Below are 17,959 nucleotides of genomic sequence, written 5' to 3'. Positions count from 1 at the left end.
GGGGAGAGGGTATATCAGCGCCTGCGCAGTGGCGCAGCGGGGCTCAGACGGAGACAAGATGGCGGCGCTGCGGGCGATTCGGGGGATGGTGAACGGGGCCGTGTCCGAGCTGTCCGGGGGCAACAGCGGCGCGGCCGCCGCACGGGAACAGGCGGCGGCGGCCAACCGGGACTACATCTCCCAGCCCCGACTGAGTGAGTCCCAGGCCGCGGCCGAGACCCTACCCGGGCCCCGGCTCCCCGTACAGAGGCACCTGGGGGGCAGAGACTGGGCCGGGGGGGGCGGTGAGGGGGGTGAGGCTGGGCCGAGGGGGGCCATCGGTACCCCAGGCGGGGGGGGCAGAGGCTGGGCCGGGGGGGGGTGAGCGGCGGGGTGGGGGGTGAGGCTGGGCCGGGGGGGGGGGAAGGGAGCCCCATCGTACCCCAGGGCCGGGGGGGGGGGGGAGAAGAGGCTGGGTCGGGGTGTGTGTGGTGGGGAGGCAAGAGGCTGGTTTGGGGGGGACCCTGCTGCACTCCAGGTGTGTGGGGGGGATAAGAGGCTGGGCCTGGTTCCTCGTGACCTCTGCATCCCTAACCCAGGCTCTGATTGCTAATGCCCCCTCCATCCCAGGCAGGTGGGTTAGGCCTGAGCCCCTGTTCCTGCATTTCAGAACAGAGAGCTCCCCCATTTTTCTTGTCCATTAGAGACACACACACCCATGTCTGTTGGTGCTGTCCTGTTCCCCTTGGCTGGGGTGCCCTTATCTGCTCCTCTGTCCCTGTACCCAGACCATTCTTACTGCTGTAGCCCCTCCCTGTGCCCACTGGTCCCAGTACTTCCAAGCCATCTCTTGTCCTGTCATCTGACCCATCTCTTCTCCCCAGACCAGTGTCTTGGGCTTGAGAGTCCACTGGGTGGAAATAGACCAGCTTGGCTCCAGTGTAGGTCTGTATCACAGAGTACAGTTGCTCTGTTAGTTCCAGGGTCTGGGTTTGCATGGTGTAGGAATAAGAGTCAGAAGTTGGGTGTGCCTTGTAGATGGGACTGGATTTGGGGAGCAGCCCCCTGAGATTACCACCTTTTGGGTGTTTATCAGCATAGTAGCGTTGACTTCCCCTGTCTGTGATAAAGCTGTACAGATTCTTATTGGGGACAGAGCACTTACTCCACATAGACAATTAGGAAAGTTGGAGGGCTTTATCTGGCTTCTTTGCACAAGTAATGGCTTTTCCTTGTAATATTACCACATGGGACTCTTGGCATGGATGAGCCACAAATGAAAATTATAAGATATAGAGGCTATTGGAAAAGATTGTGTTGGCTACATTTACTGGGCACAACCCCTTGAAGTAGCATCAATAGGGGTTATGCAGTGTTACCCACACCAGAAGCATTCTGTGTGCAGAATATGGCTGCTGACAAATTCCAGTTTCCATTTCAACAGGAATGGTTCTATAACAGGCAGATGGTGGATATTGCTCTTAGTTAGTATCCTTAAACTGGTGTGATGGTAGGTATTCTTATGGAATATTGTCCTGATTTTTACTTGAGTAAAGGACAATAAGGGATTGTGAAACATCGCTCTTCCTATGGGTTGACTAATCTGTTCCTGATCTGTTTCAAGGTCATGTGATTACACTGCAGCTTAATAGGAGTGTGAAACTGACTACATAGATATGCAAGATGTATCATACAATATAGGACTTTTAACACATATGGACAAGTATTAAATGTGGTTTGGAGCAGGTGTTATATAACTTAATAGCTAATCATGACTGCAGTTTTCTTTATATTTTGAAGTGACTTATTTATCCAAGCTCTACAGTAAATTTATGATGTAGATACCCTGATACACCGACATAACTCCACCTCTGTGAGAGGCATAGGGCTTACCTTGGTGAAGTTAGGGGGACACAATGTCCCTGTACACACTGCATTACTTACTTTGGCTGTATTTCTTGTCAATTTCACAACTCTATGCTGGAGCCATGAAATTGACAAGAAAGCCTAGGCTGGTGGTGGGCTCCAGCTAGAGCCTGTCTGCTCCCACCTTGGCCCCTCTGCTCAAGGAGGTGAGAAGCCTGGACAGCTGTCCCTGCTTCAGAGAAACAAGAAGCCTGGGTGTCAGCTGGGCTCCCAATGGGGAGCTGAACAGAGCTGAGAACCCTGGCTTTCAGCCCCCAATGCTGCCCCTCTTCAGTTGGAGGAAGTGCTCCTAGTGAGGGGAGACACCACTGACAGAAGGAGGGTAGTATGGACCTCAGCCATGTAGTAATTACTGCGTTGGCTGCAAGTCGATCTAACATAGGTTGACTTACATTTGTAGTGCAGACATGCCCTAAGTTAGAGACTCATTCTTAATTCAAAATCAGTAAGGACACTTGAATATTTTTCTTTGGTTCTGACAAGCTCTTCATAAATAGAATTGACTCAACTGCTATAAGCTCATATGTTTTACTGGATACAGAAGCTGGAGTTTCTTCAATGTAATTGGTATGACTACTGACTTAATTTTGTGTTAATAGTAGTCAAATTTTGGATACATCTAGTTGCTAGTTATACACTATTTTGTATTTCCCTGCATGACGCAGATCAGTTTTCTGGCAGAAACTGGACATATTACTGTAAATAGTGTGAGGTGAAATTGGGGGGAGGGATGTGATTTTGTACATTAAAACTGTTGTAATTGTGAAAGTTGAGGAAAAGGGGAAATAGTGATTCTACTAGGCAGTTATTTCACAGTTCTAAATCCTTTACTGCAGTGTGGGTATGAGGAAGGCCAAAACTGATTGGAGCAGTGTTTTTGCTAGAACTCTTGATTTAGATCAGTTGAAGTTGTGTGATTAAGTAACTCTGTGAAAGAGCCTGTATACTTAAGTAACATGAATTTTGTGACTATGTAGATAAGTAACCTCTTTGCCTTTGCTTTTTTGAGTATTTCAATTGAGTCTGAAGTCCAGATCAGTAACTGTGGACCCAAAAGTCATACAAAATCATCTTCATCCAAAAGTAGAAGGGAACAGGACATGGAAGCCCAAGATACAGCCAGATGAGGTGGTTTAGTGGTTTGAGCATGGATGTTTGGAACACCTGTTCTATTTCCTGGGGGTTGAACTTAATCAACTTAGCTCTGTCTTTCTAAGGTAGAATTGCATGCAGTTTAATGTCTTTCTTGGACAGACTTTTAAAAAATTAAGTGTATGTCTGCTCTGTATGGACAATAAAGATCCCTTGGTCATGTATCAATCAGCATGGATTTTTCAGCATTTTTCCCCCCAGAGTGACCCTTCCTCTGTTGCTGGGCACTTGCTGTCTGCTTTATACCACATAGGTGGCTGCATTTTTTGTGCGGTATGTATATAGCTTGTAACACTTTGGAATCCTTTGAGATAGAAGGGTCTTTATATATGTAAAATATTACATTGAGATTTGATTGTGACCCACCTACCTCATCATTACAATGGCTAAAATGTTATTGAAAACAGGGATTTGGAGTCAGCATGCCAAGCTGCTTGTGTGATACCAATTGATTTGATGCTGTTGAATGTAATGACTCTGGTATCTCACTGATGGACAATGTTAGGAAGGGAGCTTTTCACCCTGGATCAGTGAGGAAGTGCTGACAAGACTGTCACAAGTTAAAATGTAATGTTGCTCAATATAGTTCTCTCCTGTTTTTGCAAATGTCTGGCTCCACCCTCACCCAGATTTTTTTTTTAAAGTGCCATTCACATTGGGTACAAACACTGAATAGTTCTAATTGGCATAACAAGAATGATAAGTGTTCGGTTCAGAGAAACGCAAAGTGTCTAACTTGGGACAAATGAAACATTTCCTTGTAAGTAAAAAAGATAGAGCTAGACTTCTCATCCTCTTTAGCTTTAACATTTATCTAAATTCAGTTATAACCAACCAAATGTAATAGAATGGCTCCTATAAGCTGCTTACATAGTATAGTGTCTGATTTGTTTCATCTCCAGGTTAAAAGCTTTCAAGATTATACTATTATGCTTGTTCATCAGCAAACTCTTGTTACCTTTGTTAACACTGTAAATATCACACTGTTGACATAATACAGAAAACATGATTTAGGTACACATCTTTCAATGTGTACTAAACTCTCACATTGTCTGGCCTACGCTGTATTTCCAGGTCTTCATAGCCTGTTTGTATGCACATGGGATTTGATCTTTCCCTAAGACTAATGGCTCCTGGTAACATTCTTTTCTTGGTCATATTAGTCTGTTTTCCCAATCTAGAAATAGCTCAACTTGCTCATCCTTTTCCCCCGTGGTAACTGATTAATGATTACTCTCTTGCTTAGTCTTCCCTTGTGACCCTGGTAGAGGAGCCTTGTGGCTCTCAAACACTTCCTGTATTCACAGATCAAGTGAGGCTAAGCTTAAACACAGACGCTCGTGCCCTGTTTGAGAGTAATAAGGGTTCTAGTGGAATAACAGTAATCATGATTGGAAAGTCATTTCCTATTGTCAGCGTGTGCAAAGTTATGTTCTACACATTAATAGTAATGTCTTACTACCAAAAAGATGTGCCAGTTACAAGGTGAATAATAAAACCCATCCTGTAAAGTGTTGGGCTCATCTTATGCCACAGTCCCATGAGTCAACGTTTAGTGCTCACCGGAATGTTCAGAAGTAGCTGTGAAATATCCACACCCCTGAGCAACTTAGTTACACCGACCTTAAACCCTTGTCGGCTGCGCTATGTCAACAGGAGAGCGTCTCTTGACATAGCTACTGCCTCTTGGGGAAGTGGATTACCTACCCCATCTGCGTTTCCTCACTTAAGTGCTACAGCTGCATTTGTGCAGCTGCTCTGATGCACTGTTTTTAGTGTAGACCTGCTCTGTTTGTCTAAAACATTGACTTCAGACATCTGTGCATGGTTCTACTCAGACTTGAGACAGTGCCCCTTAAATGAGCTGTGGTAAATACTATGTAATTTCTGGATTACTGACTAAAGTGAAACACCATCTTTCATGGTGCAGTCCCTTAGCTTCTCATGAGATGGTGCTGAAAGGTTCCCTTCCAGCAGCAGTTGGCATGGTATGCTGGAAAACGTTTCCCAAATGCATTGTAGGTGCTCTGAGGATCAGCAGCTTTTGAGCAAGTGAGATTCCTCATCTGGTCACATCTGAGTGTAAATTAAACTAAATGTAATGCAGAATTTTTTGGGTGTATTTTGACATCACTAAGCAGGATACTTTACTGCTCTTGTTAAAGATGACTATTAGATTGAGTCTTGCGATAATGACATATAGTGTTTGCTTGTTGCTTTGATCTCTGTTAAAAGACGAACACTCAGTGAGTTACTACTGCCCTTATAGATTCATAGACTCCTAGACTTTAAGGTCAGAAGGGACCATTATGATCATCTAGTCTGACCTCCTGCACAGCGCAGGGCGCAGAATCTCACCCACCCACTCCTGTAATAAACCCCTAACTTATGTCTGAGTTATTGAAGTCCTCAAATCATGGTTTAAAGACCTCAAGGTGCAGAGAATCCTCCAGCATGTGACCCGTGCCCCACGCTGCAGAGGAAGGCAAAAAACCTCCAGGGCCTCTGCCAATGTGCCCTGGAGGAAAATTCCTTCAGGACCCCAAATATGGTGATCAGCTAAACCCTAAGCATGTGGGCAAGACTCATCAGCCAGCACCTAGGAAAGAATTATCTGTAGTAACTCAGATCCCACCCCATCTAACATCTCATCACAGGCCATTGGGCATATTTACTGCTAATAATCAAAGATCAATTAATTGCCAAAATTTAGGCTATCCCATCATACCATTCATTCCCTTTCCTTATCCTATACTTCAAAGGTTGCTATCAGTAACTTTTTAAGGTTTTGCAATTAATTGCATAGTATTTATCTGTTACAGACTTTTCCCAATTGATAAAATGTTTGTATGCATCACATTGATTACCTTTCTGATGAATTAAAATGGCAGTTAATTCACTGCATGCAGTACTATTACACAATAGTTTAGGATAGATAGGGAATTGAACTGTATCCGATGGAAAGTACAGGGCATCTAGATAATTTTCTGTTTAAATTTGACCATATTATGTAGGTTTACATCTCTGAACTCATGGCTTTTCTCTGGTCATAAGTGGCCTCTCCAATGCTACAGTGTCCTGCAACACCACTTGAGGTTATTGGTCAAGTAGGGACTCAAATAAAAGAATGCTGGTTACAGAATCACCACTACCAGGTAATGGCACTTGCTGTTCTGTTCACATAGCTTCCACTAAATATGGAAGGTCGCACAGATTCAGAGGAGATTAGATCCCCAGACATTGCAAAGTGGGTGTTCTACTACTTATTCAGCATAGAATGCTTATGCTGATTTTAATATATTGTCTGACTTGCACCTTTTATATTTCAGCATATAAAACTGTATCAGGAGTTAATGGTCCACTGGTAATCTTGGATCAAGTTAAGGTAAAAATTATTCTAATGAAATCTTCTTTTGAGTGAGATGCAGGAAAGCTGGCTTGTGATTTAGACACACATTTGAAGAGTCTTTAGCGCTGCATTCCTTGGGTCCTGTGATCTAGTTTAAACACAAGATCTTGTTTATATTCTCAACACTCAGAGCTAAATGCCAAATCTTGCTGCAGAGACTGCTTCAGGATATTGGGACAGGCAGTCAGGTACCCTAGTTTGAAAGAATGTCCTGTGGGTGAAATGGAAAGGACTATAAGTCTGCAACAGTGCTTTTCATACTTCTGCGTTTGAAGAGAAGTGTGGAAACGGATGCTACAGTTGAACAGTCTAAACTCTAATGAATATTCTTTTTTATCAAACTCAAATTTAATGTTAATGATTCAAATCTTGTAAAGTATTTGGTGCATGGTATTGGATACATGAACAAAAGGAAACAATTTTAGCATATGTTTATCAAATATTTGGGGGGAGTTAGAAGGGAAGGGGTATTTCTGTTTCATAGGAGGATTGCAGGGGTTATTGGTGTTGCTTGTGGTAGACAATTTTCCCTTGCTAGAGTTCTTGGCTTCTCTTTAACATGGATCTCTGTTGTGCTTGACTAATGGCATATGGCTTCAAATAAGTTCGAGACTACTATGACTCTTCTCAAGAGAACAGTTTCAGGCTGTCTTTAGACAAGTTTTATTTTTTCCTTGCCAGCTTCCTAAATCTACTGCTCAGATTAAGGAGCTCATCATAAAAATAGCTACATTTTTGTCAGTAAACCTTAACTGCCTTGGTGTTTCCCTTTGACTGTGAATTCCGTAAAAGATATGGTAGCTTTTTGTCTCGAGCTCTGTTAAGTCTGTTATGGATAATGTACTAACTCTAGTTTGTGGATTTTAACTTTTTCCCACTGTCTTACAGATTTTTTTTCTGCATTAGTTTCCTAGGTATGCAGAGATTGTCCACTTGACACTTCCTGATGGCACAAAGAGAAGTGGGCAGGTTTTAGAAGTCAGCGGCTCTAAAGCTGTAGTTCAGGTAAAATAGTGCACTGAACTTTACTAGTTCACTGTAAAGACTTTTCCTTAGTGGGCATCAGTCTGGGCTATGGCAAATCTAAAGTCTTTGTAACTTTCTTGAGTCAAAACTTACTATAAATGCAAAAAACACGTGGAAATAATTAGTGGGTGGACCTGAGTAACATTCAGTTTTTGCTTTTGTTTAAAAATTAAGTAAACGTCTAATCACAATAGGGTCTTGTAGACATAAGGCAAGAGTCATACTCCATCTTCTCCATGCAACATGTACCACCACAATGTAGATGCATTGTAAAGCTTCAGTGTATTTGAGAGACAGCTCTGTGTACTTCTCAAAACAGCTGTTAATAGTTACCACTGTAATCCTACTTAGCTGAAGAGCTTTACTGTGTAGGCAGAAGAAAATGATCTTAAATTTTAAAGACGTGATCCCTGATAGCCACTGGCATTCTTGGCAACTTCTTTTTACAGGTCATGTGTAAAATATATTTTTATACAATGCTGCTTTCTGTACATACCTGTACAAATGAACAGCTTCTAAATGGTCTTGGAAATTCCTTTATTACGCAGGTCTACCTTGCTTTTGCTGCTTGTTGGTTAATCCATTGCTTGTTATGTTAGAGAATCACTGACCCTGTATATTTCCATCCCATCTGTTATAACTCTTTGCACAATGTCTTTATCTACCTATACTAAAGGAACATTTATCCATTTCACCTGGTGTCTCTTCTGATATATTGCAGGTATTTGAGGGAACTTCGGGTATTGACGCTAAGAAAACATCTTGTGAATTTACTGGGGATATTCTCCGAACCCCAGTATCTGAGGATATGCTTGGTATGCACTAGATCTTGCTCTTTGGATTGAACAGATTTATTTTCATGTAATACTACTGGAGATGGGAAAACTAGGTAACTACTGTCCTGTTCATATCATAATCTTGTTACTGTTTTTGCAGGTCGTGTATTTAATGGATCAGGAAAACCTATTGACAGAGGTCCCATTGTCTTGGCTGAAGATTACTTGGACATTATGGGTATGTTTTTTAATGTTTTCATTTCTGGTAGCATGAATCTTGCTTTCTGCTTTTGAGTAATCTTAGTGACAGGCTTGTAACTGAACATCTGAATGCTAATTGGCAGCATAAATGAAAGCAGTGGCTTGCTGAAGAGTATTTAGAACTTTACTGAGTAAATCACTAGTGATGCCAGAGAAACAGAGGAAAGTGGGATGACAGATGGCCTCTATGCATCCTCTCCCAAACCAGAAGGTTTGAGACAATTCAGTTAATCTGTCGATTGGCTGAAGCAGAGAGAAGATCAGGGGTGCTCTGAAGCTGCACAGATATAAAGAGTAAGCTTCCTTTCAGTTTGAACCTCTGGTTCAAAAACTATTCATGGTACCCATTTCTAGCAGGAAGCAAGAGGCTGACTTTTGACTTGAATTCCGTTATGTACTCTACACAAAAGGCAGTGACAAGCCACTTTTCAGAGGCCTCTGCAAATGAAACAATAGCCCTAAAATCATGCAGAAGGCGTACAAAGTACTGAGTGCCCAGTAACTCATCAGGAAGTTGTTCATAAACTGTTAAGATGGGCCCACAGGGCAAATGGTCTGTTTTTTTCCTACAGTAATGCATGGCAGTTCTTAATTAGGGAGAGTGCTTTGGTTAAAGTGGCTTAATAGTGCTAACTATAATAGGCTTGTGGTAAGTTCCCCCAAAGATAAGAGGGTGTTAATTTCCCTCCAAGGAGTAGGATGACCGTATCCTATCCTTTTTGTCTGCATGCATATAAAATGCCAAACTGATAAATGATCTCATGACCAATAAAAAAGAGTCAATGGACTAAGTTCAAACTAGAACCAAAAGTGTCTGGTGAGCTAAAGTGTCTGTGGTTCTAAATGCGGTGCATTTTTGTAGCCTTATTTTGAAACCTTGCCTTGAAACCTTTATTAATCTATGCATTGTTAAAGTTAGATAAATAATGTGGCGGCTTCTCTGTGAAAATACAATAGGTCAACCAATCAATCCTCAGTGTCGAATCTACCCAGAAGAGATGATTCAGACTGGCATTTCTGCAATAGATGGCATGAACAGCATTGCCAGAGGACAGAAAATTCCCATATTCTCTGCTGCTGGTTTGCCCCATAATGAGGTGGGTGCTTTAATGGAGCTCTGACAGCCTTGGGAAAAACTAGCTGCTGGAGACATTCAGTTCTGCAGTGCAAAGAACTTAAAATAAATGAGCTATGTGATGTTACAGGTGGGGATACGCTAAGAATATTTGTGTGTAAAATATGCACAAATTGACACAAAGCTTTAAAACAGAGTAAGTCCTGCTCTCTCAAGATGCTGCTTCTCAAATAATGATTGGCCAGATACTACATAATCTTCCTATTCTAGCACTAGTTTTCTGCTGTCCGTTTTCTCTTGCTTTTGGCCTCAGAGCAAAGTTCTGGGAGACCATTTGTATTTATCCATGTCAAAAAGTGATTTATTCCCTGAGTTAGTCTGTACAGTAGATAAACAAATGTGCAACTTACTACAGTAGACTTATGCAGCTCCTTCTGCATTCCTCTCAGATTGCGGCTCAGATATGTCGCCAGGCTGGCTTAGTGAAGAAATCCAAAGATGTGATGGACTACAGTGAAGATAACTTTGCCATTGTGTTTGCTGCTATGGGTGTAAGTATCATTATGCTTAGGTACATCATAAAAGTGGTTTCTTTCCAATACTTTCAGAACTGAATAAGACTGATCAATCAATCCAGTTTGCTATTTCACTGGAATTATGAGAACATAATTTTTTTAGAGATATTCGTCACTTTTTAGGTCAGTCTGTACTATGCTGTTGTAAAAGCAATACTATTATCCAGGCTGATAAGTCTACCTGTCAAAGTCTGATGGGAGAATGCTTCATGGAGTAGAATGGTATCTGTAAGAATAGGTGATTCCATTGTAATTGGAACACAAGAGGAGAACATATTAAATGATCCTAAGCACTGCCTTTTTAAAAACTTAGTTAACTGTGTAAATTGCTCAGATTGCAACTCCTACCACAATTGAAGGGGAAACTTTAATGTATCAGGATATTCTGTTGCTGTCTGTAGCAAGCCATCCCGCTGAGAAATCTAAACGCTCTGTTTCTTAACATATTCTGCATCTGTTTTGTAGTGTCATTGCATTGTCACATTCTCAGATTAGGTGGAGGCAGAATTGTTGTCATTTTGGTCTCACTCCAAATTCTTCTTGGGACAGTGCTTTCTAAAGAGCAATATCACAGTTACTTGAATGGTAGGATGACAATGCACATGCATCCAAGCTAGATCTCTCTGGAGTTGTGCAGGACATCTGACTGTCAGAGGATTGTTTCATGTTCCTCCCCCTCGGTTGACAATTGTCTTCACCTGACTAGGCTTGGTCATGAGAGTAAGGCAAGAGATTTCATCTCTACCCCTCCTACCACATTTGGTCCTGAGCGCTGATTCCTTTATGACAATATATTGCACTATGGATAGACTGTCCAACTTTATTCTTAGTCACAGGTTGACTGAAAGGCTGGGCTGGTAGTATAGATACTAAAGGCTTGCACCAGCTCTGAACCAATCTTTAAATTCCGATTATATAAAGTAAGTTATTTAAAACAGTTTCCCTGTTTGCAAATGACTACTTGATATTGTGGTTTAGGTGAACATGGAAACGGCTCGGTTCTTCAAATCTGACTTTGAAGAAAATGGCTCCATGGACAACGTGTGTCTGTTCTTGAACTTGGCCAATGATCCAACGTAAGTAGGTAAAATGGCTGTTTTTCCCAGCCAGAAATGTGGAGAACTGGTGCACTGGAAAACATGTCACTATGGTGTCCAAAAGCTGCTGGAAATTGGTTTTGAGAACCTTAGAATCATAGGGTTAGAAGGGAACATAATGGTAATCTAGTCTAACCTCCTGCCAAGATGCAGGATTGTTGTCTAAACTATCCAAGACAGATGCCTATCCAGCCTTCTTTTGAAAGCCTCCAGTGAAGGAGCTTCCACAACACTCCGAGACATCTGTTCCATTGTCCTTAAAAGAAGTCACATTACTGGCTTGTCAGATATCTTGTGTTAGTGACAGTAGGCTCTGAGATACTATAGACCTGGACACTAATTATGTGCATTCCAATTAGTATATTGAGGGTTCACAGGGCTCCTAACCTGTTTCCCCTCTTACTTTTGAGTTGTGCTGTTCAGTATATGCAGTTGTAACTTCAAAGTATTGGGTAGTGTTGAACATGCCATTCTGTCCTTTCAGCATTGAGCGTATTATCACCCCTCGACTTGCTCTAACCACCGCTGAGTTCTTGGCCTATCAGTGTGAGAAGCACGTACTGGTCATTCTGACGGATATGAGCTCCTATGCTGAAGCTCTACGAGAGGTACTTGTTCCTGTTTAGCAGATAAATGTGTCTGCCTGTTAGGCATCCCCCAAAAAGGGCTGAGATCTACTGGGAGCATAAAATGAGTAATTTATTCAGCAAACATCTAGCTGTTCTTCAGTCCTTTTTGAGAAGGATACATAATTCATTTAAAAAAAGCTAGTCTGTCAGGTTTTAAGTTATTCCTAACAAGTTAGTCTAGATCCAGGCATGGACAGTACATACCGCTGACTTTCCACATTCCATGTTAAACCAGACACCTGTAACGTGGGCTGGGTCAGAAATAACAGTGCACAGGAATCTCCCGTTTCAAAACTAATTTATCCAGTTGCTTATAGCTCTAGTGGGAAAACGTATAAAAATTACTGGTGTTTGCATGCAAGGTTAAGCTACTTCTGCATTTCTCAGGCTTCTGAAACTAGCCAGAACTGTGTCATAAAGCATTGCAAAATTGGCTTGTCTGCCTGGATATATAATTCATTTGTAGTGGAGACTGGTTCAGTAGTTCCTTGTTAACCTTGCAGTCAATTTCTAATCAGCATTACAGGATCTGTTTTACACAGGGAATGATCTTCATGCCTGGCTTGTGGGTGCTCTCTTGTAGAGGATTTGAATAGCTGTATTTTGGCACCACCATGTGGCAGGTCCTGTTAATTATTAATATAACTTTATTGGATGCGGTGGTGGACTTTGTGGTGGTTGTGCCTGAACTCTGTGATGAGCTTTGAGTAACTTTGCCTGAATTGCCTGCAGGTTTCAGCAGCTAGAGAGGAAGTGCCTGGCCGACGTGGCTTCCCTGGTTACATGTACACTGACTTGGCCACTATATATGAGCGAGCTGGACGTGTGGAAGGCAGGAATGGCTCCATTACTCAGATTCCTATTCTTACTATGCCCAATGATGGTGAGTCCTGGCCATTGCTTTTCCCTGGGAATAGATCTGCTTTTCACATATGGGCATGTAACATCACTTACTTGTGTCATGTAGTTCTTGGATGTTTTAGCGCTATTGCTGTGTGCATTCCATGGGAGGGTATTGATTGAGGATAATCACATGATGCCTGATTCATACCAGTCAGGAGGCTGGAGTTGCTAGTTTTAATCATAGGACTGGAAGGGACCTCAAGAGGTCTTCTAGTCCAGTCCTCTGCACTCAAGGCAGGACCAAGCATTATCTAGACCATCTATGACAAGTCTATCCAACCTGCTCTTAATCTCCAATGCCTGAGATTCTACAATCATTAAGTTCCTTCCCCTTATTGGGTACTGGAGCTCCTTTAGACTTTGGATAAAGATCTGCAACCTCAGTGTTGGCCTAGAAGAGAAGCTGTACCTTAACAGTAAAAACGTGTCCATCCTATTGTGCAACATATAACATCTCAAAGGAATCAGATCTGTCATACAGCTGAGGTGCTCATCTGTGTGTGCAGTATTGTAGCTGTGTTGGTCTCAGGATATTAGAAAAGGTGTGAGGCAATATCTTTTATTGGATCCACTTCTGTTCTTGAAAGAGACAAGCTTTTGAATTTATGCACCGCTCCGAAGAGCTCTGTGTAAGCTCAAAAGCTTGTCTTTCACCAACAGAAGTTGGTCCAATACAAGGTATTACTTCATCCACTTTGTTTCTAGTGCTCTTATATGGTCAGTCCAAATCCCATCAGGCTCAAGAGATGTTTCAAAGAGTTAGAAGTACTCTAATTTCAGCATCCTCGAGAACCAGTTGGAGAGATCATGTATTAAGAGTATTGGATCACCTCAGAGTTTTGGGGAAAAAAATATGCACAGTAGCATCTCGCATACAAAATACTTTAGTTCTCCTCACTCTTGAGGTGTATGAAGTATCATACCACCTATCAAATGGGCAGTGAGGCACAAAGGTGAGATGACTTTCCCTTTCAATCTTTTGCATGGTAAAGCAACTGCATGTGTCCGGCAATTGGGTAACTAGCAATTTCAAGATGACGCACAGAACAGACTGTCCCTGTAATAATGCATTGCATTGTTTCTCGTAATGGCAGTGCTGCCTAGGATTTTAGAATGCCCCTTACATTGGTTTAACAAGCCTATTGGTGGCTTTTATCAAGTCCTTTCGTCCCTTTCCTTAGTGGATGTATTTCTACCTAGTTGAGACTGTTTTGTCATCCTCTGCTTTCTTATGTGCAGTATTTGAATTAGCTTCAAGGCATTTTAAATGGCATACTAATTACATTAGATTATTATGGTATTTAAAGTAAAATATGCTGTTCAGACAGCTTTTATAAAGCTGACACATCAGAGTGGCTTTGGCTGGCATTAATATAAAAAGCAGGGTCTGAAAACTTAACATAAAACCACTTCCTCTTGCAGATATTACTCACCCCATCCCTGACTTGACTGGATACATTACTGAGGGGCAGATCTACGTGGATAGGCAGCTGCACAACAGACAAGTAGGTACCATACCTCTGAGCAATCTTACATGCAAAGTTCTTAGAAGAATGCAGACTAAAACTAACTATTGGCTGGTTCTTCTGGCAAAAGATATTACAGGAAGGACTTTTATAATACTGGTCTGGTTGAGGTTGCAGGTCCTCCTCTTTAAAAGTAGGCAGCCCTGAGGGAGAAGATGCCATAGATTGAAGACTGTAGGTCTAAAAGCAATTGCCTGTTTAATAGAAGTGAGTGTCTGAATTACTTGCCATGTGTAAGCTGTCCACTCTGACTTCATTGCAAAGTAAACTTAGCAAGATAACAGATTACAAAGATCCTCTTTGTAGGTTTACAAATCCCTTCCAAATCCCCTCCTGAACTTGAGGGCCAGTCCAAAATGACCACTTCTCAGACTTTCCAGGTTGTGCTATTTCTTTCCATTCTCAGGAGAACTTTTATCTTCATGAGCTAGCTCTTAGGAAGCGGTTTGTATCTGAATTAATACAAAGTTGCAGAAACCATATTTATGAATTTTTGGTGCTGGTACATGCAAACTAACAACACTGAATACATCGAAGTGCTAGAAGCAACAGATACCAGGCTACTGGCTTTTTGAACAGTAGTGTGAATGTCACCAACTTTCTCTCAAGTCTCTATACTATGAACAGATTGTAGGGTACATGTAGGAAGAAAACTTTCATGTAACTAACCAATAATGTTGAGCTTCCACATGTTTTTTCAGTGTTATCCATTAACTTTATTTTCTCCTCCCAAAGATTTACCCACCTATTAACGTGTTACCCTCCTTGTCTCGACTGATGAAGTCTGCTATTGGAGAGGGTATGACCAGGAAGGACCATTCAGATGTGTCCAACCAGCTGGTATGCATTACCTTTCTTATGTGGAATCTGTATTGAGCTGTACATACACCTGTGCTGCGTCCGTCAAGCACCCTGAAAAGGATCAGACTGGCTAGCACTTTTGAATCTGAAGCCGCTTCACACCTTAAAGCTGAGATTCTACTGTAGTCCACTGATGAGAGCCTTTGTACAAATCTGTTCTATAAGTGACCCACTCCTCCCATTTGGTCTGCTGCTACAAGCCCTTTTCAGTTACTAGGCTTTGTGCACAGACAAATATGTAGGCTCTTAATGTACCAATAAATAGTTTGTGGAGTTCTTTCCAGGCTCACTGTGCCAAATGCTGCCTTCTTTCCACACCAACCACCCTGTTGCTGTATTTTGTGCAGTGTGTCATATTATCCAGCAGATGCTGTATATACAGTTAGTCAACTTAAGTTTTTGTTCTTTAAGTAACTTACTCTAAGGTTCTGACACTGCACCCAAAACTGTCGTGTCTGAGCCATGTCATGCTCTTTCTTGCTCCCCCATCCCTCAGCTCTCTTTAAAATCATAAAGACTCTGGAATAAAAGCCCCAAATTCTGTCGTCCTATCCACCCAGTACACTGTTGGTTCTGTATGGCACTCCTTGTAACATGGGTCAAATGCCTCATGATCTTGCTTTCTCCCCTGTTTTCCCCTCCCTTCTAGTATGCCTGCTATGCTATTGGAAAGGATGTGCAAGCTATGAAGGCTGTAGTTGGTGAGGAAGCTCTTAGCTCAGATGATCTTCTTTATCTGGAGTTTCTGCAGAAGTTTGAAAGGAACTTCATAGCTCAGGGTAAGTATGTCTAAAGTATATGGGACATACTCTGCAAGGCACTCAAACCATGGAGTGACTAGGTCTTGTCTTTGACACTGACCTCTGAGCTGCTCCCATAATTAAGTCTCTTACCTCTTCAGGTCCTTATGAAAATCGCACTGTTTATGAGACCCTGGACATTGGCTGGCAGCTTCTGCGAATCTTCCCCAAAGAGATGCTAAAGAGGATTCCTCAGAGCACCCTGGCAGAGTTCTACCCTCGAGACTCCACTGCAAAGCACTAGCCACGGCTTCATCTCTAGCTCTGTACTCTGTGAAAGGCTGTTTATTTTCCTTTTTCATGTGTTGGTGTTTACTTGTCACTCCTGTAATTAAAACCAAGAATAAGTGACATGTTGTGCCAGTGTTCCTGATGTGTTAAGCTGATAAGAATTTAAAATATCTCTTTCCAAATCCTGGATCTTCAGTGGTTTTGGTAAAATTTCCTGAGGGGAAGAAGCTTCAAAGTCACCTATCTTTGTAGATGTATGTAACTGCAGTTACTATAATGTCTTCTAGACTGACTTCCTTTAAATCATCTCAGGAGAGGGATTACCAGAAGCTGCACTTGGTCTCTAAACCAGGAACAAATATAACTAGTTATTTAGGGGGAGCCAAGGAGCAAGTGGTAGCCCCCCTCTTGCCCAGAGCATCTGCATTCAGCCTGATCATGTGCTGCTGCTGTGCTGTTGCCTAGAACAGATGGCACTCTGTGCTGACCTGCTATTGTGATGGATGGACAGACTAGCAAGAGGAAAGTTGGCTACATGGCAGTGTACATCTGATACCAGAACACAATTCACTGTTGGCTTTAATTAGAGCTGCGGGATCCTTGATCATTTTGCTGCTGTCCCCAGAGTTATGCATATATGAAGTTGCAACATTTGCACAAATAATGCTTTCCAAGTAGCACAGCAAGATTCCTACCTCTTCAGAGATCCAAAGCAGTAGGTCTCTATATGAGGATCATAGGTTTTGTCCTTATCTTGGACTAGGGAGTCAATCAACCTGTTGAACTGCCCCTTGGAAAAGGTGGAGAAGCAGGAAACTTACTCCAACCATTCCACTCCCTGAAATATAGAAATCACAAATGTGAAAAGGGGCTAAAGCCCAGCGCTGTTCCAAATCATGCAAATGCCTGATAGTACAACACTGTAGACTGTCCAAAGCTTCAAACTCTCCTCAGTACAAAACTGAACTGTTATCCCATTATAGGAGACAACCTTATACCAGGTCCTCCAGATACAATTGTATTGGTAGTGTTGTGGGGGGCCCCAGTTAATTTTGTAATGTAGAAGTCTTGTACTAAATGATGCAGAGAGGCAGAAGGCAACTCTTGGCACCTATGAAAGGATATTTTGAATTCTGTGTTAAATCATTCTCTGGATGACATTGGGCCTTAAACCATGTTTTAACTTTGGTTTAAATCACCCTTCCAAATATGGATTTGGCTAGCCAGTTTAGATCCGGCCAAACAGTTAAGTGTTTCCAAAACACTCCTAACCCAGCCAGTATCTCCATGCTTGGAATTACTTTAAATCAGGTTCAAAGCCCACTGCAGAGGGTTTTAGAGTTCCTTATTTGCTTTCCATTTCCAGGCTAATCTGGTCAGTTCAAGTTATTTTGTCTATCCATGCATGAGTTGCAAACCACGTTAGTACCTGCCTAGACAGGTGTTAAACTCAGAGCTGTAACATGGTTTAAACTCTGCCGAATACCCTGACTTCAGCTTGTCCCTGATGTTGCCCTGCAGCTGTGTCCTGTGCAGGTCTAACTTTCTATTGTTTGGTCTCTGTAACTCGGGTGCAATAGCAGTTTCTTTAGTGCATTCCATCTTAAAGCTGTATCAATTCTATTTTTCTTGGGGAGGGGGGAATGGGAAGGTGTTAGCATGAGAATATTTTAATGTAGAAAATGTGATATCTGAATAAGTTAAATATGAAAAATAAATGTTGAAGAAATCAA

General features: G+C 42.0%; 1 protein-coding gene across 1 annotated transcript; it reads left to right on the top strand.

Annotated features, from left to right (window-relative positions):
• Positions 1–17,959, top strand: ATP6V1B2 (ATPase H+ transporting V1 subunit B2). The gene is made up of 14 exons (XM_065584614.1): positions 1–194; positions 6,387–6,442; positions 7,373–7,471; positions 8,214–8,307; positions 8,429–8,506; positions 9,487–9,626; positions 10,054–10,155; positions 11,158–11,255; positions 11,761–11,884; positions 12,638–12,788; positions 14,231–14,313; positions 15,070–15,174; positions 15,845–15,974; positions 16,097–17,959. Exons 1-14 carry the CDS (start codon positions 59–61, stop codon positions 16,237–16,239), a joined length of 1,539 nt encoding a protein of 512 aa, XP_065440686.1. The 5' UTR covers positions 1–58; the 3' UTR covers positions 16,240–17,959.

This window comes from Chrysemys picta, chromosome 2 (assembly GCF_011386835.1).
Source record: "Chrysemys picta bellii isolate R12L10 chromosome 2, ASM1138683v2, whole genome shotgun sequence".
Classification (NCBI taxonomy): domain Eukaryota; kingdom Metazoa; phylum Chordata; order Testudines; family Emydidae; genus Chrysemys; species Chrysemys picta.
This window is presented reverse-complemented; position numbering and strand designations above follow the sequence as displayed.